General features: G+C 53.4%; 8 protein-coding genes across 8 annotated transcripts; 3 read left to right on the top strand and 5 right to left on the bottom strand.

Annotated features, from left to right (window-relative positions):
* Positions 1 to 2,883: 2,883 nt before the first annotated feature.
* On the top strand, positions 2,884 to 3,546 carry V2A60_008521 (CFEM domain-containing protein; the record flags this gene model as incomplete). The annotated part of the gene is made up of 2 exons (XM_083259794.1): positions 2,884 to 3,100; positions 3,212 to 3,546. 2 exons carry the CDS (start codon positions 2,884 to 2,886, stop codon positions 3,544 to 3,546), a joined length of 552 nt encoding a protein of 183 aa, XP_083115920.1.
* Positions 3,547 to 6,478: 2,932 nt separating this feature from the next.
* On the bottom strand, positions 6,479 to 7,613 carry V2A60_008520 (uncharacterized protein; the record flags this gene model as incomplete). Its single annotated transcript, XM_083259793.1, has 2 exons — positions 6,479 to 7,233; positions 7,298 to 7,613. 2 exons carry the CDS (start codon positions 7,611 to 7,613, stop codon positions 6,479 to 6,481), a joined length of 1,071 nt encoding a protein of 356 aa, XP_083115919.1.
* A 525-nt stretch (positions 7,614 to 8,138) lies between these two features.
* Positions 8,139 to 9,107, bottom strand: V2A60_008519 (bifunctional triacylglycerol lipase/ester hydrolase; the record flags this gene model as incomplete). The annotated part of the gene is made up of 1 exon (XM_083259792.1): positions 8,139 to 9,107. The coding sequence occupies one exon, from the start codon at positions 9,105 to 9,107 to the stop codon at positions 8,139 to 8,141; it is 969 nt and encodes a 322-aa protein (XP_083115918.1).
* Positions 9,108 to 10,366: 1,259 nt separating this feature from the next.
* Positions 10,367 to 10,816, top strand: V2A60_008518 (uncharacterized protein; the record flags this gene model as incomplete). Its single annotated transcript, XM_083259791.1, has 1 exon — positions 10,367 to 10,816. The coding sequence occupies one exon, from the start codon at positions 10,367 to 10,369 to the stop codon at positions 10,814 to 10,816; it is 450 nt and encodes a 149-aa protein (XP_083115917.1).
* Positions 10,817 to 13,056: 2,240 nt separating this feature from the next.
* On the top strand, positions 13,057 to 15,682 carry V2A60_008517 (uncharacterized protein; the record flags this gene model as incomplete). Its single annotated transcript, XM_083259790.1, has 6 exons — positions 13,057 to 13,508; positions 13,666 to 13,761; positions 13,812 to 13,843; positions 13,895 to 14,126; positions 14,196 to 14,904; positions 14,984 to 15,682. 6 exons carry the CDS (start codon positions 13,057 to 13,059, stop codon positions 15,680 to 15,682), a joined length of 2,220 nt encoding a protein of 739 aa, XP_083115916.1.
* A 167-nt stretch (positions 15,683 to 15,849) lies between these two features.
* Positions 15,850 to 18,989, bottom strand: V2A60_008516 (M28 family metallopeptidase; the record flags this gene model as incomplete). Its single annotated transcript, XM_083259789.1, has 3 exons — positions 15,850 to 17,365; positions 17,426 to 18,343; positions 18,394 to 18,989. 3 exons carry the CDS (start codon positions 18,987 to 18,989, stop codon positions 15,850 to 15,852), a joined length of 3,030 nt encoding a protein of 1,009 aa, XP_083115915.1.
* A 684-nt stretch (positions 18,990 to 19,673) lies between these two features.
* V2A60_008515 (uncharacterized protein) lies at positions 19,674 to 21,732 on the bottom strand (the record flags this gene model as incomplete). Its single annotated transcript, XM_083259788.1, has 5 exons — positions 19,674 to 20,261; positions 20,320 to 20,628; positions 20,684 to 20,907; positions 21,105 to 21,322; positions 21,380 to 21,732. 5 exons carry the CDS (start codon positions 21,730 to 21,732, stop codon positions 19,674 to 19,676), a joined length of 1,692 nt encoding a protein of 563 aa, XP_083115914.1.
* A 281-nt stretch (positions 21,733 to 22,013) lies between these two features.
* V2A60_008514 (transcription factor domain-containing protein) lies at positions 22,014 to 24,608 on the bottom strand (the record flags this gene model as incomplete). The annotated part of the gene is made up of 3 exons (XM_083259787.1): positions 22,014 to 23,537; positions 23,598 to 23,981; positions 24,036 to 24,608. The coding sequence occupies 3 exons, from the start codon at positions 24,606 to 24,608 to the stop codon at positions 22,014 to 22,016; spliced, it is 2,481 nt and encodes an 826-aa protein (XP_083115913.1).
* Positions 24,609 to 24,715: the final 107 nt, after the last annotated feature.

Here is a 24,715-nt window from a genome sequence, read left to right as displayed (position 1 = left end):
TCACTAATAGTAGCCCCTCCTCCGGCTTATTACTAGGGGTTGTACGGAGTAGTCATATTTTGTCCGGCGTTGTACCTGCGCAAGGTTGGACGTTGGCTTAGGGAGGAGAGTGGAGGGGGGGGGTTATAAACCGCAGTCGCGTTGACAGGGACAGCGGGAAGCTTTTGGGGGTAAAGGGGGAACGTGATACTGGGTTACATTGGAACTTGTTCAAAAGCGGTGGCGTGAAGATCTCCTGCAGGCTTGCGCAGAGCCTCACTGAAGGGGAGGAGCCCGTGGGCGGTCGTACGAGAGTGATGCTGGCCACTATGCTCTTGCAGGGTCAACTTTGCGGAATTGAGAGAAATTGGGCTCACACGGATGGGCAGAGAGCAGGAACTGGCCAGACGGGATAGAACAGAAATTAAAAAGGGGGTAAAAGGCTACTTCATCCTGGAAGCTTTGACAATCCCCATACCTGCTTTCTTTTTCAATAGCCGGGTCAGAGATAACGTATACAGGTAATAACTTGGCTCAGATATAGTAATCTGCAAAGAGTATACAGGTCTTCCCCATAAGTAGACAGGCCCGGGGGGGCAATGGGTTGTGTATGTGGTTTCTCTTTTACACCTCGGGCGGATGTTGCCCGCAACTATCATATTGCTACTCCGCATTGTGGGCGTCTACTAGTAAAAACTGGGATGTACTTATATATCTCTTCTGCCTGAACCGGCGACGGCGGCGCTGCCCGCGTGCTCCTTTTGCCCCCGCCCAGGTCGAAAGGGGGAGCCACAGTAATCATGGGCGATTCTTCCCCGGGGGGAGGGCGGGTAGGGTTGATGTTGACAGCAAGCGGAGAGGCCAAAAGATGGTAACTAACCCCATACCGCGCGAGCTGTCTTGTCAATCGATGACATGATGGCAAAGTTGGTCGCCCACTCACTCACTCTTGGCCCTCTGCTGGCGGGAGGGCAAAAAGAAAGAAGGGGGGGAATACTTTTGGATACTTTTGCAAGCTGCAACTAGTATGCACGAATACGTGACAGAGGATCTCATTGGCATGTGATAACCAACGACTAATAAAAACTGGTTTCTCGTACCTGCATCCTGCCTTGCCATCGAGTCAGATCTGCATCGGACTTGTGACTAACTACCACTAGTAGTGCTGCTTTCTGGCTGGCTTTTCTCGTGGCGCTTGAAGGCTCAAAAACTAACCAATCCTGGCCTCAATTTCCGACTCTACAGATCATTGATCATTGTCGTTTGACGTCGACCAGGGAGGGGCTGTTGCGTGTCCAAGAGCCATTCCCACAGCCTTTGGTTCTTCCGTGCCCGTGCTCTGTCTATATCATGTCCATTTTCTCTCAACGCTCCATCACCGCCCAATCACATAACCCCTCCCCCCCCCCTCCGTTATAACTTGTCCGCTGATCTGCAAAAACGTGAAAGGTGAAGATTTCTTGCCTCGGAGCTTATTGGTACCATGACCAACTTAGGAAGATGCCTGTCAGAAACGGAACGGGGAAAGACAAGATGGGCTACATGCTATACTCTGTCATGGAAAACTTTCAACTTTACCCCGGCCTGGCCAGCCAGCAACGAGGCACTAGCCGCGCTGTGGATTCTTCCCCTTGTGGATCGGGTGGTGGTCCTCAATTTCAAAAATGAAGAAGGAAAAAACAAAAGATCGCCAGGGACAAAAAGCCCAAGGCGGGGGGGCGAGCCGTTCATGGGCAGACCAGAGTAAGCGAGCTAAGCTGGCAGCTTTTGAGTCGGACTACCAGTAGCGAACCCAGGTTGAAACCGCATGTGGGCAACAGTCATGGGCTTATCGAGTAAGTAAGTTGGTATTTTCTTCTCCTTTCTGCATAGGAGAGGTGAAATCAAACTAGATCCTCCTCGCTCGTGTCCGCACCAAATTCTTCTTGTCAAGCAGTAGAAAGCCAATGATAAGTCATCTGGCACGTCGATTTTCCATCATCGTCCGCGAAAACCTACGCCTAGCAAAACTAAATCACCTGTGAAAAAGTAGTAACAGGGAAGATAAACACCTTGAGGCCAGTCACTCCAAAGCCCCGACGCGTCGCCTGCCGTCGAGTCGCGGCCCCGACTTTGCATATCAAACCCTTCCAGTTTCTGCCATGGTCCGTGACTGCTGATTGGGGGCTGTTCTGCCAATGACAAGACTATTTCTGAATGCTATCCTGTACTCGGACTCTTGAGCAGCTTTGCCAAGCTGGGATCTTCTGCCCGCGATTCCCCGCCGGGGTAGCCGTCAGCAGAAAAGTTCATGACCATCCATTTTCGGACGGCCGCGGTGCCAGTGGGGACCGATAGCCCGGCCAAGCCAGCTCTGGGCTGTTGGACCGGGGCTAGAGGCGTTAGCTCAACGAGACGAGATGAACTCCCCCCCCCCCCCTTGTTCTATCATTTGCCCCAAGTCCTCCAAGTCAAACCAATTGCCTTACCTGGCGGGACAGTGGCAAGTAAGACATCGCTGTAAAAGTCCCCGCTCGCTAGGCTAATGTACACGACCGGCTTCGGCCGTCGTCGGTGGAACCGACAGGACTTACACCCCTTCAGCCGCTCACGCCTCTTCATCATCACTCCCCGCAGTCTCTGTCCATGTCGAATTGCAAAAATGAACATGGCTCTCGCTCCGTACCCCTCGCTCCGTACCCCCCCGGGGAGAGGAGAGGAGAGGGGAAACGACTGGGGAGACGCTCGATGGCTCGATTGTCCGCGTGAGCAAGCCGTCTACATAAAGCTGGGCCCTTGTCCCTCCCCAAATCCTCGACATACCGCCCTCTCTCTTCCTCCAGCTCTTTATCCCAAACTTGTACACTCGCTTCCCTCTGTATCATTAACACAATCCTCTTCCAAAAAAAAAAACATCCCGTCAAAATGAAGTACGCCGTCGCTGCCGCTCTCTTCGCCCTGGCTGCCGCCCAGACCCGCGACGACATCCCCTCGTGCGCCACCCCCTGCCTCGATGATGCCGTCAAGGCCAGCACCAGCTGCTCGACCACCGACTACAGCTGCATCTGCCCTCACCTGAACGACCTCACCATTGCCGCCACGCCTTGCGTCCTCAAGGCCTGCGGTCAGGACGTTGCCCTCGGTAAGGCTCTTTGCCCCCCCCCCGTTCCCTCCCTCCCCCCTTCGGCCATCTCGATTCGGGGCCGGCCGACTTGACGATGGAAAATCGTTCGTGCTAACAAACCTTCGACAGGCAAGGTCCTCCCCGCCGCCAAGGCTCTCTGCGCCGCCCAGGGCTCTGCTCCCGCTTCCAGCTCCGCCCCGGCCTCCACCGGCTCGGCGCCCGCCAGCTCGGCCTCTGCTCCCGCTTCCAGCTCCGCCCCGGCTACCTCTGCTCCCGCCGCCACCACCACCCCCGCCTCCAAGAGCACCTCGTGGACGAGCATCCCCTGCGACACCACCACCACCCTGGCTTCGCAGACTCACTCTGGCAACCAGACCGTCCCCACCAGCGTCCCCGTTACCGGTGGTGCCGCCGGTCTCTCCGCCGGTGTCGCCGCCATTGCTCTTGCTGCCCTCGCTCTGTAAGCGTGCCCTTCCTGGTGTGGAAGTGTGCTCGTGAGGCATGATGTTGTAGAGGCGGGCGTCTGTACTGTCGCTACGGATTATTCGTGCGAGGTCAACGTGGACGTTTGGACCAAATGAACGCTGAAGCTCTTGAAAATGACAGGTTTTGGATTGGGACAAATGCTCTCGTAAGAGGGTAGATGTAATTTACAAAACTTAGAATACCAGTTAAGTCTGGATAATAGTAATGTCTGACTAGAACAACTGTTCAAAGAACTGGCCGTTTAGCCTTGTCCTTGTGATTGTATTCTGACTAAGACGGCTTCCTAGCCACCAAGGTGCCGCTCATCTGGGTTGGTACCAAAACGGCGTGCTCAATCTCAGGGCTGCGCTATTTGAACGTACTGCATAGTTCGGAGCAGCGGCCCATGGGTCCAAATCCATCACAGGGTCATTATGCTATGCTATATGCTATCCGTGGCATTGCAAACGCTTCTTGGCTCAGAGCACTGCTCGTGGTTGAGCAGCGACGGGCTTAGATTGCAAACAACTGAAGCTAGCCTGCTGTGATGCACCGACGAATAGTACAAACACCGCCGGGCGAGTCTGGGGCCGTTCTGAGTATCATGACGTAAGGGGGGTTATCATAGAATTTCCACCAGTTCGAGACCAAACTACCCTAGATGCCTCATTTGCTCTTCCAGATTCCGTCCAGTACCAGACGCCACGTGCCGTGTTTAACGTGGAGTGGACACCTGGAGGTATCAATCTCGAATGCGCAAAGAAACAAAAATAATAAAAAAAGGTTAAATGTCTCTATGCAAAATTGCATTGCACTGACAGGGGTTGGAGTGATCGATAGTTGCCCATTTTATCATCGATTCCGCCCTCACGGTGGAATTTGGAATCTTGCAAGTAGTTCTGCAAACACTCCGTCCTTTGTCGTACTGCCTGGTACCTACAGGACATTAAGGATGAACCAGGCGACCAGGAGATGGGATAGTGTGCAAATCTGCGGGAACTCGGACGTCTTCCTCTTCTATAAGCCATGAGGTGCCGCTTTCTTTTTTCTTTCCGGAGCAGATGCTGTAAAGTTCTTGATGGAGGTTTAGAATATGAAGAGGACTATGAATAGGACTATGATTAAGAGTTTTTCTCTACCCATGCTGTGGCCGTCGAAGTCAGCATTTACTCGGACGACTGATTCCGGCTCAGGACCATATCAAAGGCCTCGTTCCATACCCCATTTAATGGTCATCCGAGGAGCGCATGAGCATTCTCTTCCAATCCATGGACCGACACATTTTGAGTAGTGCTGTTGTTCATTTGGTCTGAACCTACGCTGCTCGACTACGCTGCTCGACTGAAAATAGACCGACTGGTTTCAAGCCAACGTCACTAAACAAATCAAAATTGGCTCGTTCTTTTTAACGAGAAACTGCACACGGTTACGCAACGTCACCGTTCCTTGTTGCTACATTTATGCCCACGCTGGTCATGATGCTACGCTGACGAGTATTGCTACGGGCACAGCGCGATTTCTCTAGGTATACAGTAGCACATGACTACTATACTAGCCTAGTACCTCTAGATTCTATATAAGCTCTACCTAAATAGAAGTACTTCTTTAGCAGTAATTAAGTATTACTAATAGCCTCCTTTTTCCTCCTTTATCAATATCCCTTTACGCGAATTAGCGAGTAAGGCTTCCTTACTCTCTCCGCCGCCGCCGCCTCTGCCGCCGCCGCCGCTGCCGCTGCTAAGCCTATGGAAGCCTCTTAACGCTAGTGGCGGCGGCGGCGGCGGCGGCGAGAGTAGGCGAGAGTAGTAGTAGGCTAGTGGTAGTGGTAGTATAGAGAAAAGTTCGTCTAAAGCGTATTTTGAGGTACTTATCTTTTCATATAGTTCCCTAGTAAAACAAAGTACCTCATCACGTGCTGCTGTGTACTTAGAGATATGGCGCTGTGCCCGTAGCAATACTCACGCTGACACGCTCCCCAGCACAATCGATCGAATAATGGATCAATGAAGCGCGGTCTACGCACAGAGGTTTCCGGAAAGTGACGATGGAAAAGGAGACGACTATCCTGAAGAAACTCGGACAAACTTTGAGTAAATAGAATATGTTCTAAATATAAATATACTCAACAAGAACCCCTACATATAAAATAATATGAGCCTTGATAAGTATGTATTTCTAAAAGGAAAGAATATTTAAACATAAGTACTATATAATCTATAAGAATATACTTTAATTTTTAATTTTTATTTCTATTTATAAAATATTACTATTACATATCTTAATATAAACTCCTATTCTCCTAGTTAAAAGTTTGAGTATCTTCATAATCTCCAAGTATAATTATAATCAATTTTGTGAGAGTCCTAACAAGATAAACATCCAAGTCTTATCAAAAATTCCTTATCAAGCACAATAAAATTTCTCAAGAGAAATTAAAGTTTACTTAATTTGATAGCCAAGAAAATCTTTTCTACTAGGACAGGATTTTAGTCCATCACTTTTGGTCACGCGCGTAGAAGAAACTGAGCTGAGAGCAGAATCGCCCAGCTGGAGGCTAGAGGTGACTAGCAGCACGTCAATACTGACGAGCCTCTGTTCTCCAACTATGTCCATAGTCAACAGGATCGCGAGTTTACAGGCACTTTAATCTGCACAGTATGTGGTCAAAAGTCACGAGGAGATGGTTGATTCTTGTAATCTAGTAGTAATGGTAGCTATCCCAAGTCCTTGTGAATTCTCCCGTGCCGGCAGCCGAAATTGGCTGCGCACATGTAACAGGAGTTCTCTACCACACTGTCATGGGGCTTTTTTTTTTAAAAAGTCTTTTTAGATCTATCATAAAAGCTGAATATCTGTTTTCTTCTATCGTCTAGAACCAAAGTGTATACCTGTACATCACCCAATCCCGCAACCGGACCCATGTAGACGGTATTACACCCGCCATATCACTGGCTGAGAAAATTCACCATCGTCGTGAATACCATCATCACCAGGACCGACACCGCCGGCTCCTGCGAGGCACCAAAACACACCAGCTGCCCAGCGAACAGCCATCATCGTGAGCATCATGTGCGCGTCGCACGGATTTTGGAATGGAATGTCGATGACCTTCTTGTCGTGGACGCGGCAACTAGGGCTGTCGTTCTGGTTCTGCTCTGGATCCTCGCATCGAGAGAGCATCTGGGTCAGGAGGGTGTCGTCCGGCTCCACACTCTCGTTCATCTTGATTTGATTTCGGCCGAGCCAGTGAAACGAAAACGTGGCATAATACATGATGCGGTCGCCGTCCCATTCAGTGATGACGCCCAACGGCTTGAACCCTACCAGGCCCCGGTGAAAAAGTTGACGAACCTCCTGGCTAAGCGTAATGATGTTCCAGGGCTGCTCTCGCGCGCGACAGAGGAGGTCGAGTGCTATGCGGAGGTAGGAGCGAAAGGTCTTGTCAAAGAAGCGATCTGCCACGTGAAAGATGGACTTGAATACTCCCGAGCTCAGATTTCCGACCTCGGCGGGTAGAATACGCACGTAATCAACCGGACCTGGCTTGTCCATGACGACGCACATTCCGAGATCTCGCGTGTAAATGGACTGCATGAGCGTGTGAAACTGGTTGTTCGACATCGACGGATACGTTACTGCGGGACTTGATATATCGTCAAAGCGTAGCAAGTTCGATCCGTGAACGACTGATAGGCTCGAATCGTTAATCGACTGGCTACATATTCTGGAAGCTGATGTCGCTCAACTTACAAAGAAGACCGAAATCCTTGGCATTGTCACCAAGAGACCTGATAATCTCTGGATAAGCCATCAAGCGACGTAAAGTGTCAATAGGCAAAGAGTAGAAAAGCGCGTGTTGCCAGCTGGTGAAACCACTCCAGAAACCGGCTTCATCCAGTGTTGCTTCGTACAGTTTGGCGGCTCCCTTGACCAGCGGCGTCTTCTTCTTGTAGAGGCTGCGGCAGAAGCTCTCATCCAGCTGCGGGAATCGAGTGTGCGGGCTCCAAGGCCACTGCACTCCGTGTCCGGAGCGATCGGTTTCTACAGAGAATGTTTCGCCGGGCATGTTGCCGAGGAGATTTCTTCACTTACAGCGGAATGTCGATGAACAGTGACGACTGGACGAATGTATTCAATCTTGTCAAAATTAGAGCTTCTTTTTTGAATGGAAAAATTTGCCAATCTCTCTTTATATAATAAAAATTTGGCGGCAGACTTTGTCGGTTTTCATGTAGAGTTTGACCTGCCCCGGACGCCATCAAACTCTCCGCGCGCCGCCAAGCATGCTAAATCTTACATAGCCACGATGAGGCAAGTAATTAAGCCAATATAGTAAATAGCCCCGCAGGAAGAATACTGTGACTCATCTGTATCGTGTGATGGGACGTGGATCTCAAAAGTGAGTCTCGAGCGGCTGTCGGCTATGTTGTCTCCGTATTTCCGCAACGTCTCTTGGCTAGCGTCATGAATCACAAGTCGAGAGAGAGGGAAGCACGAATTAGTGAACTTTAATTTGATCTCTGACCGGATTCAATAGTTTGAATCCAAGCGTGGACCTTTTCCGCGACTTGGAGACTCGTGTCTGTCCAAGTTAGCTCATGTGATCTCGAATGCTGTGGAAGCCTTTGCACTTGCCTTCCTTTGTACAAAACGCATGAGAAATGTCTCCTGTGTCCACTTCTATTGATGGACGACCGGGCGAGTCTTTGCGAGCGTGGTGACGTGAGATGAACTCGTCGCGCAGGCTATTATCAACCCAGTGATCATGCTTGCCGTAAAAGAAGAAAAACTTTGGCGCCACACCACCAGTTCCAGTCGCAGCGATGGCATCCCAGAAATTGTCATCCCACTTGTCTTTGCCTACCTGTCTGAGTTCCGAGCGGCCGAGATGAATGGCCTGCCACACGCCATCCCGACTTTTGAGCCACTCGGCCAGTGTTGCCGCCGCCGCAGAGCTGAAGCCAAGATAACCGGCCCATATCCACTGCAGCGCAGGCTGAGGCAGGAAGAAGAGAAGCGCCCTGGCAATGTGATGAAGATTCTCCTCCACACCGGGAAGATACCACTTTTGTTGCAGAGCCGTGATCTTGAGGCCACTGGGTGAGCGTGCAATGTAGCTGATGGTAGGGAAGAGCAGCAACCCATGCTGCAGGTTGAGACCGGCTTTGGGGTTCGTCGCCTGCCGGTGAAATGTCTCCACGACGACGTAAGCACCGATGGAGTGGCCGACGAGGATGACGGAGTCGTACGGCGTGTCGTTGCTGTCTCCGTAGCGCCGTGAGGCAATATCCGCCCACATGCCCTCGACCTGCGCGTCTAGGTCATAAGGCAGGTTCTGGCCGCTGAAGGGTTCGTGGTCGCCATCGTGAAAGCCAAGAAGGTTGCGACCGTAGATGTCATAGGCCGTGTCGCTCTCTGTCTTGTCAAGCAATGCTCGCAGAGATCGGAGAAAATCGGTGTAGAACTCGACGACACCAGGGTTCCCGGGGATGAAGTAAATGAGGCTACGGTTTTTGGAGATGGGCTGCCTCGATGACGGGAATGATAGATTGGCCTTCATGATGATGACCAGTCATGGACCGCTAGAGGTATCTGACGAGAAACGAGTGTGTCGAGATGGAAATTCGTTTGTTGAAAGTCAGTGACGCGAGAAGATGTGGGGCGGCACCTTGCCGAGGCGTAGAAAGGTCCGGAGTGATGAGAAGGCATGGCAAGAGGAGTCGTGAAATTTGGGGTTAATTTGATAAGAGCTATAAAACAACACTCACGCATGGCTTTCTCTGCTCACACCGCGATTTGAACTTTCCGAAACATTCGGGCTGTTGCTAATAAGACACGGCAACGATATGGCGCCGCCGACACCTGGTCAGATACAGGCCATGCCCCTCCCTTAGTTGCCCTCAAGACCGACTGCAGTCGTCTCTGCGTGGTTGAATCTTCGTATGCCAGTTCTCGTGATCCGGAGCTTACTCGGACAGGAAGGATCGGGACAGGCAACGAGCGCATCTGTCGACATCCAATCGTTCTTGTGCGTAACCCGCTGCTTGGCGGGTAGAAGCGGGAGCACCGACGCTAACACGGGTAGTCAGGGGCTCTGTACCGAAACGAAACGAACCAAAGACGAAGAAACAAGGACAAAGAAGGGCGAAGCGGACTTACCGAGACTGTATATACTGATCGATTGGCCTGGAGGTAGCGACAGAAGCTCGCCTTTCAAGGTAAAATAATCACCAGTCTTTGCCCCGCAAAGGATGCGCGCGCCAGGGGGACAGACGACCTCCACCCTGAGATCGTACAGCTCGAAGCTGTCATCTTTGGTGTGACGCTCATTCATCTCTTGAAACCTGTCACTGCAAAGGTGACGGCTTTGTACAAAATCCAACTGCTCTGCCAGACAAGGTTGCCGGCCGGCTCTGTGCTAGTGAAAGAATGTATAGCGCACACGCAACGCCGTCGCGATATCCGCCGTCGCCCATTTTCAAACCCGGATTCTCCACACTAGCTAGCTGCTATACTTGTCTATGGTTATACATGGGGGTTGTAGTACGTACGCAACGCCCTTTGTCACTGGCTTTGTCTTTATTGACTGCCGCTGAAGAATATTGTTGTCTCTGTGCTCCAGATGCTTTCGAAGAGCAGTTAAGGGGTTTCTGTGCGTTGCGGTGTAGCCACGTGCTGAGAACATATATAATTGCCCAAATCTGCAAAGGACTGAATCGGCTTGTCACAACAACAGCAACATAAAATTGCCCAAATCTGCAAGAGATTGAATTGGGTCGTCACAACAACAGCAACAAGACAAGACCGAGTTACTGCAAAATGCCGGCGCCAAATTGCACATTTGCAAAATGGAAGCTCAGTCTAACATGGTTCAAACTTGATTCGGACGCGGCCTCACACTACAGCCTGTTGTTCAGCAAAAACCAGGGTCTGACAGTTTTCAAAGTCTGTGCCGACCTGATAGGAACTGAGTACCGATCCAAATGTTTCAAAGACTGGTCAGTTGATGCGGATGACCCATTTAATCGTGCATTTGTCAAGGGAGAGTATCAGCTCTGCGAGCTGGAAGGGGGTTTCAGTCAGGAAGAGCTGCTCGAGGTACTCGCCGAGGTGCGTATGCCTTTTTTCGCTGCACAAAACCAGTGCATCAGCGGAAAGTGGGTTAGTGAGGCTCTGCTCAAACTCAATGTCCAGAGTATCATAACCCATTCGCAGTGGTGCACCGCGCACGATATTCTACGCCGAGCTCGGAAGATGTACAGCACGTAGGATTATGATGGGCCGAGCATGACATAGGCTGGGACAGATTTCTTCTGCTGCTTAGAATTTGAACACTCCCACATAGCTTTTAGGACAACCCGCAGAATTCATCACTCTTGTGTTGTCTTCTTTGCTTTTGCTTCTACAATTAAGATGTTGACCCAGTGTACCCATGCAGCCAGCAGCCGGCAGCCGCAGTGCTTAATTAACCGTAGACTTTGATGATTCTAAGTCTTAAGTCGCTCATAATGTCTTCTTCAAGCACATAGAGAGACCTGACTGTGTGTCTGGGTAAAATTACACATCAAGAAAATAAGGCCAGCTTCAGACGCTTTGCAACTAATATTGTAAGTCGATATCTCGACTTGTACACGGAGCGCTGCTGTTTGGGGTATTGAGACACATAAAAGAGTACACATGACTCATTGGTGATCCAGCACTCTCGAATGTACAAAGACCGGGTGTACAAGACAAGAGCTGCAATCTTGATAGAGCCTCTTCAGTGGTGCCTCTTGAAAACATAGCTTCTTTCAAGTTGGCTACTAAGCGGTGGCACAGCCACTCCCATAAAGTGACTCACTGCAGGATAGGATCCTCATCACTCGGTACAGTGGATACGGAGTAAAGACAAAGAAGTTTGACTAGGGGTTGCATTACACTTGCTTAAATTTATGGATATAACAAGCCAGGCCTGCCAGTGTTTTCCGATCAATCTTCGAATTGCAGCACAACACGCCATCAGCTCGGCACAGCCATCTCAACAACCAACGCCCCAGAAAAAGAAACGAGAGCGGTCTCCCAACCATGGCAGATCTCACCAGCAGCCAAGTAGTTGAAAATGTTGCGTTGTACTTGAACCCGAACTACAGAGCCGAATGGTGGGTAACAGTGCTTTGGGTAAAACCTGAACTGACAGATCCGAGATGTTACCGCCATCCGTGCCTAGTGTTCAAACGCGGCGGCGATGACGGCCTTTTCATTTCATTCCAATGCCGGTATACCAAAGAGAACAAGCAGCACACTGCTCAGTGGACGGACAGGAATCCATACAAGGCGGATCCGCAGGCGAAGACAATTCCCCTCGGACGATTGAGACTCATAGCGACAGCCGGAGAGCTGCTGGCCTTTTTCCGTCCGCGGTTTTCGATGTGGCACAGGAAATATAAAGAAAAGTTCAACTGTCGGATGTTCGTGGTCTGCGCTCTCCAGGATCTTCACAAGGGCGGAGCCATCTCAGAGTCGCAATACGGACTGGGTGCAGCTGCCGTGCAGGCCAGGGGATTTCGCTGCGGAGAAATTACCCACCATGGCGACTCCAAGCAAGCAAGCAAGCAGATGGATGACTAGAATGCATCTCCAACTCCCAAGCACTTAGCAGGCACCATTGAGCATCTCACAGCGTGATCCCTCCAGGATTGAATGTAATATTTGGCATATTAGTTAGGATCTAGTCAACTTCATGAAGATGAGAATTTGATTTGTGCACTTTGTATTTAGAACACTGTACGGCAACGAAAATGCGTCATCACCCCAGATTGTGCCGCGCAATCCAGTAAAGATACCCAAGCAGCACTAGCAAGGCAGCCTTGCAGCACCAGTGTGAAAGACGGATCTCGCTCAAGACACTTCAATATAATCCTACAAGAACGTGACTCGTTCTAAGCTACGGTTCTGCCCTGGAAAACGGCTTCCAAAGTTTCCCAGCCGAGTCTCTTTGTGTAAGTCGTGCTCCCGCTGCGCCTTGTTGGCGATACGCTTCTTGCAGTCCTAGTCGCGATACACATTCAAACCATGCTTTGTATTTTTTTGATACAAAGATTCTTGTTTGCAGCAAAAAAGAAAACTGGAAAAACGCCACGATCGACTATGTCGTTCTATCCAAGGTGCTGCGATCAGCAAAGCTGAATGGAGCGAGATGTCTCGCCAATTGGCTTACTAGTCAAGAAACGTGTTTATTCTAAGCCTTCAAAAAGCTTTAAAAACGATCACGTACCGTTGAAACAACAATAGGGGCTCACTGCTACTGCGTCTTTCTCATTGGCTTATGAGCGCCCCTAGGACTACTTCTTGAGAAGCCAGTGGTTCATGGTCGCGACCATGAGCACATCCATCAGCTAAACTCCACACACACATAATGAGCCTCAGCCAACGCGCCAGCTATATAAGCCCAGCTCAACTATAAAAGCCTTTCTGTTGATACATTGTAGTACATCCAACGTTCTGAAGAAACAACACCCCATCTCGCGGTCATGTCTAATCCGCCCATCAGCCTCTACGGCTCATCCTACCCTGTCGCCAAAGCCGCCCTCGAGGCCCTGACCGCACTCCTCCGTAAGGCCCAGGCGACCTCGGACGCGGACACCTTGCCCGCTGCGCGGCTCTACGACAACATGAGCCCTCTGACGACGCAGGTCCAGTACGTCTGCAACATTGTCCGCACCCTGGTCAGCCGCACCACCGGACAGGACCTGTCCGCGGCCTGGCCGTCGGACGACTCGGCGCTCTCCACGTTTGAGGATATGCGCGTGCGCATCGCCGCGACCGAGGAGCTCGTGGACACGGCGGATGAGAATGTGGTCAATGCCAAGGCAAACGAGACGTTTACCATGGAGACAAACACCTACGGCACGGTGCATGGATGCGTGCACACGTTTGTTTCGACTCACGTGTTGCCGTATCTGTTTTTCTACCTGGGCATGACGTATGCGATATTGAGAAAGGAAGGGGTGCCGCTGCAATTGATGGACTACATGGGTCCCTTCAACAATATTTCCATAAGTAAACAGAGTGCAGTCAGATACCCATAAACATCCTAAATGAAGGGGTAATTTTCTTCGCTCTAAAGCCGATAAGTGAAGTGTCCGCTGGCTTCGGAGCGAACCCCGCATCGTGCCTCCAACAACCTTGTCCAAGATCCGCCTCACAAGCGAGCAGACAACCAAGATGGGTCACATGTGAGTAAAAAGGGCCCTGTAAAGAATAACACACTGATAAATTGCAACAGAAACATGATGGATGATGCCATTATCGGCAATCGTAAGTATACATGAGCCCGTCGGGGAGCGTGGCTGACTGGACGCGTATCAGTCCCGCCCCAGCATCTCCGCTCCGTCGTACGGTCACTCCTCTCAACCGGTCCCGAGATCCAGGCCATCTTCCGGGAGAGCGTGCGGCAACGGCTACGAGACTTTCCTCCGGGCTCGCCCGAGCCGAGAGAGCTGCTCCCCTCCGCCGACGTTGTAGTTCCGGCCTGCGCTGATTACCTTGCGCTCATCCGGTGCACGTTTTCCGCCAAGCTGTTTGCGCAAGCAATGCCCAGGTACGTTTTCTCAGCTTTGCAGATTTATGAAAAAGGTGCAAGAACGGCCCTGATTGTTGAAATTTGCAGCATGTGCCATTTCATCGGGGCCATACCGGATGCCAAGGCACGCTGGGCCCCTGGCTCGCCACTCGACGAGACCCTGCAGCGCGTCGACGGCGACATCGTGCAAGCCATGCAGGCCATCAAAGAAGCGCCCCCCTCGGCTGCCGATCTCGACGCTGCCCTGGACAGCCTTTTCGCGGTTCTCTCCAGGTGCCAACAATACTGCGAGGCGGCGGGACTTGGGTACCCCTTCCGGCGCTGCACGAGACAGGTCCGGGACACGGCCGCTCTTCTCCTGCCCGGCAAGCCACTTGCCGGGCTGAGCGCTCCGGGGACTCTCGACGTCAGACCTCCGACGACCTCGAGGGTGGAGACGGTCAAGGTAGGCGAGCGCGAGGTCCCCCGCCTCTTCAACGGCCTGTGGCAGATGGCCTCGCCGGAATGGGGCGCCTCGAGCGCCGAGCAGCAGGAGCGGGCGCTCGTGGCGCTCGTCGGGTCCGGGCTCACCGCGTTCGACATGTCGGACCACTACGGCGACGCGGAGCTGGTGTGCGGGGACTTTCGCGCGCGGCTCCCGGACGGCGTCGCGGACGCGACGTACATGGCGACCAAGTGGTGCGTGTTCCGCGACATCGGGCGGCCCGTGACGACGGAGTGGGTGCTGGGCCAGGTCCGGGAGCGGTGCCGGCGGCTCGGCGGCCGCGCTGACCTGCTGCAGTTTCACTGGTACGATGTGAGTTGACTGCCCAAACCAAGTACCGCGTGGTATGAGCAAGCTTGCCTAACCGTTTTTTTTTCTTCCGAAAAAATAGTACGAGAAGAAGGAGTACCTGGATATACTCGTCGAGCTGGTCAACGCGACCAGGTCTCACCCCGAGCTCGTCACCTCCATCGGGCTCTGCAACTTTGACTCGGAGCACACCGCCGAGGCGTGCGAGTACCTCCTCGCCAAGACGGGCTCCGTCGGCCTCGTGTCCAACCAGGTGCAGTTCTCCGTCCTCGACTCCCGCCCGCTCAGGCGCATGGTGCGCGTCTGCGCCACGTACGGGCTGCGGCTCCTCACGTACGGCTCCCTGTGCGGCGGCTTCCTCGCCGACGCGTGGCTGGACCACCCCGCGCCGCCCGACGGCTACGGCGCGCAGACGCCCCTCACGCCCTCGCAGCGCAAGTATCTCGACACGCTCCGCGCGTGGGGCACCTGGGCGGACTTCCAGGCCCTCCTCGGCGTGCTCGACGCCGTGGCCCGGAGGCGCGGCGGCGGCGTCGGCATCGCCAACGTCGCGACCCGCTGGGTCCTGCAGCAGCCGACCGTCGGCGCCGTCCTGGTCGGCACGCGGCTCGGCGTCTCGGCGCGTGGTGCCGATAACCTCGCCACGTTCGGTTGGGAGCTGACTGGTCAGGACATGGCACTGATCAACGCTGCCGCGCTGGGCGAAAACGGTGAAAAGATGGATGCCATCTTCGCCAGTCTTGGTGATTGCGGGCATGAGTATAGAAACATGCACAAGTAGACAGTGCGAAAAAAAAAAGAGAATCGAGATTCATGCCATAAAAAGAATACTAATGTGTCAGGACTATGGATAACAGTACAGATATCAGGTCATTAGGGTCGATACATGAAGTGGACGGCTCAACACACCCGTATAGGAAGTCACCTTCTTCTGTCGCACGCAAGCTTTTAAACCTTGACTCTCTTCTTCACCTCGACGAGGCCGACGCTTGACTTGGACAACACCGCCCACCGTGGCGCATACCGCTTGAATTCCGTAAAAGCAGGGATGGTGGTAGCCACGTTGGCATCGCTCCAGCTGCAGCTCGCTGTGATTTCAAAGGCGTCTGCTCTCATCTTAAGCTCTTCGCTAGCGAATGCCCCCTCCTCCTCCAATCCCTTTTCGGAATGGCTTCCGACGCTGCGGCTGCCGCCAAGTTGCAGTGTCACATTCCACGGGCCCTCCCACTTGCGTCGCCAAAGTCGTACGTCCGTAACGCCAGTGGATGGTCGCTTCTCGATCGGCGCAGCATTTTCCACGGAGAAGCTGGCGACGGGAGACGAGAAGCTGATGGTGCACGTTCTCGTATCGATGGCATCGACTTGTAGATTGACAGACTTGCTGTCGGAAGACTTGGAAGCCGTGATTGTCACCAGGTCCCTGATCTCAAAACCGGGTGCCAGATCAGGGGGCTGTGCACTTCCATCATAGACGCAGAGACCGACACGGGTATCAGTAGCCTCGCATTTTATGCTCTGCCCAGCTGCTCCGGGCAGTGCTTCAATGATGCCGCGGGTGTACTCTGGGACACCGTAGATGGAAACTTGGTTTGTCTTCAAGTCCACGTCAATTGTCTGCTGGAAGAAGTACTTGAACCGATAGTTCGAGGAGAAGGGGAAAGCAGAGAGGTTGTAGATGAGGGTGCCGATGAAGGCCAAGAATAGGAAGGTCGGCAGTTGGTGATTGACACGATGGACGAAAGGGGTCAGTGGGAGCAACAGAATAACTGTAAGGGAGCCAACGGCCAAGAGAGGCAAGAGCTTATCGCTACCATCAACACTTGTTTGGGCCAAGGAGGAAGTCTGAACAAGAGCCGTATTGCCCGTTATAATCAGGTGAATGGGAGCAAGGAGGAGCAGCTGAATGAACCAAGTCCAGCTTGGCAGACGACTGGACCATGATTGCTCGTTAGCATATGGCGCATGGACGGGTGCTGGCTTGCTAATGTTTTCATCACCAGGAGCAGATCTTCTTCTATAAGTTGTTGCAAAAGTGGTCTGGTCTTCAGTGTCAGCTCCGCCATAGCCTTCCCCCTCTTCCTCGTTTCGAAGAGGGGTATTTTCCGTTGCCTCTTCCACCTCGCTTGCTTCCTCTCCTTCTTCTTCGTGATTTGGGACGCGGTGGCTCGGGGGGTCTGCGTCCTGCACCTGCCTAGCAAAGGCCGATTTGGACGGGAGGGCGAAGAGCTCCAGCAATGATATTAACAGCGCCAAGAAGACGCCAGTGTGGAAAAATGCTGCAAAGTAAAAGGCTCCGACATGCAAGCGGTCCTCGCAGACAGCAACGAAAATCTGAAAGGCCCAGGTTATCACGAAGATCCACATGAGGGAGTAACCACGGTGCAGGGCGCTGGGGCGGACGTAGCTAGACCCCCGCATAATGAGCCAGAACGAAGAGTAAAAGATTGAAATGGACATGGCCCAACTGTAATTTGTTAGCTTTGATGGCAAAAAAAAAAGGAGATACTAATCGCTGCAGACTCACATGGCGTAGCTGCTGCTGTACATGATGAGCGGGTTGACCTTTCCCACAAGTCTGATTGAGCCAAAGGTGAGGACACAAGCGAAGATCAGGGCGAAAGGGAACCGGAACAGTCCACGCCAGCCATTTAGTGCGAGAAGATCATCGCTCACACCCGAATCCACCTGGGTACTACTGGCAAAGAAGTAGTACTTGTCCTGCTTGATTAGAAGTACAGTCACGACAAACAGAATGAGGGGCGTGGATATAAGAAGCGTCAAGGTCCAGGCAAAGAGGCCTCTAAGCGCCAGAGTGGCCCAAGCGCTGCCGAAGAAGTCGAACCAAACGCCGCGCGTCGGGCTACCATTCTGCACGAGATCACTCCTGCCATCCGAGCGATCGCCATGGAACAGCGTGCCGGTGGTTTCAGAGAGCGACTTTGTGGACGAAAGAGCGGCGGAGAGCATGTGCCAAATGCTGCTCACCGATGCGTGGCGGGTGTCGTCGTCTTCTGTGTGATAGCGCGAGCGGGGTTCATAGAAGGCGATATCCATGCCGCGCTGACCATAGTGATCTACAAAGATTTGATAATCGGTACCGCTGTGAATTATGCCCGTTTCAAAAGCGTCTGCGGCAATGACGGAACCAAAAGGATGCGGTGTAGATCCGTATGCCTTGGCAACTTCCAGATCTGTTGTACGGAACAGCATAGCACGGCCGCCCGCTCCAGCACCCTCGAGGTTGACGAAAGTGTGGCAAAACTGGCGCAGCGAACTATAGCCAAAGGCGATGGCCCCCAGTAGGCCGTCCTCCTCGCCATTGTTGAACAGCAAAACAATGCCATTTTTTGGCTGATTGCCCTCGGTGGAATAATGGCTCAGCAGCTGGAGGAGTGTGATGCAAGCCATGCCATCGTCAGTAGCACCGTACGCCGTCGCGACACTAGTTTCGCGTTAGCCATTTCGCACACAACGGCCCTCATCGCTACTCACGAATCATAGTGGCAGTTGACGAGAACACCTCCTTTGCCTCGGAAAGTCTCGGCAGCGTCCTCGGAGTTCCACCATTCGCCTTCGGGGTCCTCCTTGCCATGGATGTAGGCGTAGAAGTTTGTTCCCTCAAAGTACTGTCCAGACTGAGAACCGGCATTCCGGCCCTTGACCGTACTTTCTGTAATAAACGTCGCGTTGGAGATGTTGTCGTCAAAAAGCGTCACGCCAGGTGCTCTGCCGGCGTTGGTGCGCGCATCTGTAGCGGCGCGTGAATCGGCGCGCCACACTCGACCACCAGACCGGTCAATGGTGTAGGGAGTCTTGTTGTGGTCCAGGATCTGCTTCGCGCGCCGCGCGAGATATTCGCGGACCTCGTCGTTGGCGTGGCTGTTGTAGGGATGGTAGTGCGCCGTGATACGCTGGAGGTCAACCCAAGCGTCCGTCAGGTTCACGCCCGCCGGCAACGCTGTCTCCTTGGGAATCGTAGGGACGGTCTCGTGAACGTAGAGAAGCGGGACGAGGATGGCAAGGTACGTCACCGTGGTCCAGAAGAAGACGGGCCACGGCCGAAACGCGACCGGGTTGTAGCTGGCCATGACACCTGCAGGGATCCCTGGTAGGAAGTGCCGTAGTTGAGGGAGAGTAAGGTAGCTAGGCGGCCTATGAGTTTCTAGTGATTCGCGAGAGTCATGGCGATCTGAGAGTGGTGTGTCGTGGAAGGCGAAGAGACGCTCCGAGCTTGCGAACGGAATTGTCGGTCTTGGCTGATTGCGGAGCTGTCTGAGCTGCCCGCTAGCTAGCTATACCGGAAGCAACAGCACGGCAGCGACCACTCTCGCTCCACCACCGGCGAACCCACAGAGGGTTTGAAAGGCTCTGCGGGGTAGGTACAGTGGGTGTGGGTAAGTACACTCCCCCCTACAGCTTCCGTTGGCAGTGCCAAATCGTGAAACCGCTCAGGTCCTTCATTACCAAGGAAACTATTGTCGTCACTCGGCGCTTCGTGGCAAAATCTCAACCCACTTGCTTTTATTATACGGCTCAAAATGGCAACTATGAAATGGACTCTAAGACTAAAATTACACAGTGGTTCGGTGGATTGCGTTCGTCCTGCTGTTAGCAATAATAGCTTTTCCGGCAGCGATTGCTGCCAAGCAAACCGAGGGCGTTTCAAACCCTTGCTCGATTGGAAAGCTGCAGTGACCGTAGTTAGTCTGCCTCCAAATCGCCGAGTCATCATCAATCTCGATTCGGTTATGTTGCGGCATTCTTCACTCCCTTCACGCGGGAGGCGGGGGCGGAGGGGGCTGGTCGGCCGGTGGCCCAGGAGGCGGAGGCCCAGGAGGCGGAGGTGGTCCCTCGCCGGGAGGCGGAGGCGGGGGAGGAGGTGCGCCGCCAGAGTACTGCTGAATCAATGAACTGAGTCCAGCCAGGCCAGGCGGCGCATCGAGACCGGCTTCGGTTTGCGGCATTCCGGGAGGTGCCATGCCCGGCGCAGCTCCGTAGCCGCCACCGCCGTACCCGGCGTATCCGCCGTAGCCTCCGTAAGCTGCGGCGTCTGGCTGGCCGTATGCGCCAGCAGGCTGCGATTGCTGCCAGGGAGGAGCGCCGCCCGAGCCTCCACGGCCTCCATCATACCAGCCATCACCCTGATTATCCTGTCCACGGTTGCGATCGCGAGCCCAAGGAGCCGGGCCGCCCGATGGCCCGTTACCAGAGTCTCTATCATCACGACGCGATCTCCATGGTGCAGGACCTCCGGTTGCGCCTCTCTGCCATGGTTTGGCATCAGTCTCTTCGCCGCCACCAGGACCGGCTTCGATACGGGCAGGGGGACCAGAACCACCGCCAAGTTCTTGCATAAGTTGCTGTACTCAGTTAGTACACGTGTATGAGACTCAGCCGGCGAAGACGTAGGAAGCTTACCTCGTACTCGCGGTCGATACCGTCACCAGCGCCGACTCTACCAGCGGGGCGGCCACCATCGTTACGCCAACTCGCGCCTCTTTGCCTATCAGGACAATCGCGAGCCATGTGGCCCGCATTACCACAGACTCTGCAGATGATGCTGGCCGTGTAGTTTTGCTTCTCGGGGCAGTCATATTTACGATGGCCAATCTTACCACAGTTCTGGCAGGCCTGGTTTTCGTCGTCTCGTAGAGTACCGTTGAGCGCGGCAAGCTCTCGAAGCTGATTACGCTTCAGCTCGTTCTGGTTTTCCGGCGTAGAAGCAGCCTGGTAGTATTATCAGTAAATCGTGCACAGCGAGGGCAAAAGTAGATGCACATACCGTCTCAATGACATTGTGAATGAGTTGCTTGGCCTTGTTGATCTTTTCCTCATTATCAGCCATAACCAGGCAGTGGAGGTCTTCTTCCTGGTTGCTAGAGTGAGCAGCGTCAGATCGGCCCTTGCCTTCCTTGACGGAACCTTTGCCGCGAATAGCAATTTTCGCGCCCGACTCAGTCTCCATCTTCTTCAAAGTGTTGCCACGAGGGCCAATAAGCAGACCAACTTGATGAGGAGAGCTACGTGTTAGTATCATGGTCAAGCCACAAGAGGTATCAATGTCAAGAGTAGGCCCGTTTCGACGAAGGATCTCACGTTCCAAGCCTGGTCCGGCGGCCTGGGCGGGTCAAACTTCAAGCAGGGGATTGGAGGGGGGAGACGACGCATCGTCTTGGTTAGGGTTGAAGGGTTAGCAATCATACTGAAGTTAATCTCTGGGTAGTCGTTGACAGGAACGTAGACCTTTTCCTGCGTCTTGGTAGGTCTACGATAATCCTGTGGTGGGTGATAGTTAGGAATGGTCTTCATGGCCTTTTCGATCAGTTTATGGCGTTCGTCCTCGAGTCGCTTGCGGTAACGGTATTCGCGAGTGTTGACACGACGGCCATGGTTGTCGTACTGAGGCGGCGGTGACGGGGATCTGCGATAGTAGCGTTAGAATTCGCGTTTCTGGGAGTTGGCCTCGGAGAAAACATACCTATCACCATCCGCGGGGACGACATCGTCGATACGGAGCTTCTGGCTGATTTCCTCTATGCGGAGGTGAAGAGTATAGGCCTCGAGCTGTTCACTAGTCATGGCAGACGTAATCGCAGTAGGGAGGTTGATCAGGCCGGCAGCCTTGTTCTCCGACGCATCTCCCCAGCGGTTGCGCTTCTTGCGCTGACGAGGGCCGCTTGGTTCAGCCGTCCGCGGTTCAGGGTCGCGGCCACGCTTCAGGTCGCGGTCAGGCGTCGCATCGCTTTCACCATCGCCATCGCCGCCAAATCTCCGGCGGCTGCCAAGAGGGATGTTATTCGATCCCGTGATACCTTGATTTCTCCACGACATTTTTTTCGGCCTTTAGCAAGTCGGTCTTCAAGAATGCGAGAGGGAGGCAGAGGCAACTCCAATCGTCGGGTGGCCAACTTTTAGCAGCATGAAAGCGCCGGAACAACCATTCTCCGGCCGGTACCACAGTTGAGCTCGGCGGCTGGACTGAATGTGTCAAGCGTGCACAAAATAGATTCAAGGCTCGTGTAATAGTCATTAAAGCTTTGTTGACCTATAGATATTTATTGATCTTATCCGCTTCTTCAAGTGGTACAAATGCCTCATTCCGTTGCTGTGGGTTAGTCCAGCTCGGCCGTAGCAAGCAAGCTGGACCAGTCAATATCAACGTCTAGATCCATTTCGAGTACGTCCAAATCGCCCACACCCATCTCCGTGAAAACACCAGATAATGGCTCACTTTCGGCACATAGCCAAGGCTCAAATCCCAGGCCCGTGGAGCCTACCGATGGAGCTGTACCCGAAGGGACGCTCATCTGGTGACCGCGAATGTTGCCCGAAGGATTCTGGCGATCAAGAGGAGCGCCAGCAGCCTCTTGAAATGCGGTCATAGTTGAACCTTCAGAGTTTGGGGCATAGCCACTCATCCCAACGGCCGCAGCTGGTAACTCATTCGTGCTGACTGACTCCGGCGGCATGGCCAGTATACCCAACCAGCGCGAGCGAACGCATTCGATGCTATCCTGTCCAGGAAACGGCCCAGGGCTGGCTGGCTGCATCGCACGCCGGTATGCTTCTTCGAGCCGTTGCACAGCAGCTGGGTCCCGGCGCAACCTCCCGAATTCGGCGTCACGGTGCCGTCGGGCCTTGACGGTAAGTTTCCTGATCGGAACCCAAATGTTGACCTTTTTATCGGTCTTGTAGTGAGCAGGTATAAGCCACGGGCTTTGCAGGGCGAGCCAAGCGCGCTCCAAGAGCGGGGACCACGGCCTCTGTGTCGCAGAGAGGAGCATATAAACAATCGCGTAAGTGTGGGTGTATGTCTGGAACACCCACCGCCAATGTTTGCATCGATCTTCGGAATTCAGCGCGTGATTGTATTCGGCCACCTCAATGGCAGCGACGAGTAGCTTGTCGCCCTGCTGGCTGGACGCAACTTGTTGTGGCGCGGACATGATTGCCGGCAAGTACAATACAAGCGTCATCTTTGCAGCAACCAGCCGTGCAATCGTAACACCCACCCAGTATGTGATGTCGCCGTTTGGATTGGAGTGTCGCAGGTAGCTGTGATCCAGCCGCGCAAATAATTCGTCAAACACTGCGCTCGACGGATCCGGCGATGTGGCGCCCTCCTTTTGTTTTGCAATCAGTTTCCTTTCTACGTCTACTAAACCGCAAGACACTTGTGTGATTGTCATGTCTGTAATGCCTTCTCGTTCTTCTGGCATAACTTTTGTGTCGACGCTGATGTCGTTGTCATTAATGTTGAGCGGCAGACGGGTGTCGAATGCGTCTTGCAGAATGGTAAGATCTGTTCCTTGATCGCCCGATGCACGAGCATCAACCATGCAAAGAGCCCACCAGACTCTTCGGCGGATTTCGACCTCGTAAGGTGATAGATTAGGGAAATGGCTGCCATCACGATGAAGACCGATAGCCTGCGCCATCCGAATTGCAATGCCAGTCATCATCCAAATAAATCTCGGGCTATCATGACGACGGGCCAGAAACAGAAATATCACCATAGCCTGGACCAGAACGAGAGTCGGGTTGTTGAGAAAGTCGGCGCTGGCCATCGCTTGCTCAAAGCCGACGCGAAACTTCAAATTGAGTTTCGCTTTTGTTATCCCAAAATTGAGGCTAACCTACACCAGCTGCGTCAGAAAAGCATGTACGATGATTGCGGCCCGGTATTTAGTGCATACCTCGGTCTCTTCCATAGATGTGACAGCGGCATAATAAATGGCAAACATGAGTGCTGCGTCGGCGGGACTCAGAGCGGATAGGTCCCCTCCGGGTACCTCTCGAATGAGCTTCCGAACAGTTGGGATATGAGCAACCTGTGCAATCATATTCACATTCGTGGCAAATATATCGATGAGAAACGGGACTTGAGATGGGAGCGGATGACAGTCCGCAGCGCTAGCTTGTGGGCGCAGGTTACTCCCAAACAGGAATGCGTGACGCTGCGCAGGCGTGCGATCCAGTTCAAGGGTAGAGTGGTTCGTCGCTGGCGAAGATATATCGTCATCAGAAGTATCAGAGCCTCCATCGACGAGCCGCTCCGTCTCAATCTTGAGGGAGTCCAGCTAGAGTGTGGTTAGCGTTACTGGTAGTGGCAGATCATTCAGCGTAAAATGTACTTCATCGCTGATCTGCGACCAGAAGCCACTTGCGATATACTGGCTCTGGCCAGAGTTTCCAGGTATGAGTCGCCCTGGTTGTCTTTGTGATTGCGAGTTGGAGCCGGTCGACGTCGGTGATGCAGCCTGCCAGACCTGCGCCGACGATGATGGTGATGATGCGTGAGCTCTGGCATCTCCCGGCAGCCGCGCCTGATGCAATTCGGCGCTGAGGTTTTTTACCAGATTTTCCAGATTTTGTAGTCGGCTCATCACTTGGCTAGATTCGGCGGCAGTAGGTGCGGTCGCTGCCGTGCTGGCTTGAGCCAGACGATCTAGTCGCCTCGCCCATCGCGGAGGCCTGTCGTCCGAGGGAAGGACGCACGGAATTTGGGCCCTGCGACAGTTGGAGCATGGCGTCTTCTTATCGCAGCGTACTTTTCGGGAGCGACAGGTTACGCAGCTGCGTGGCTTCGTTGAGCTGGCGCCGGCAGCAGCTCGGTCAGTTCTCGCGTCTCTCTCGGACGCGATGGTCGGGGGACCTGTGGGGCCTGTCGATTCCGGGCTTTTCTCCCCAGACACCGGCACAGTCATGCTGAAAGGATGCGTCTAAGAGAACACCGCACGGCAGTGAGATCTCGGTTTTTCCCCGGCCGAAATCATCGGCCTTCCATCAACTGACTCTTTGGGAGGATGTCAAC

Source organism: Cordyceps javanica, chromosome 6, assembly GCF_051103115.1.
Source record: "Cordyceps javanica chromosome 6, complete sequence".
Lineage (NCBI taxonomy): Eukaryota > Fungi > Ascomycota > Sordariomycetes > Hypocreales > Cordycipitaceae > Cordyceps > Cordyceps javanica.
This window is presented reverse-complemented; position numbering and strand designations above follow the sequence as displayed.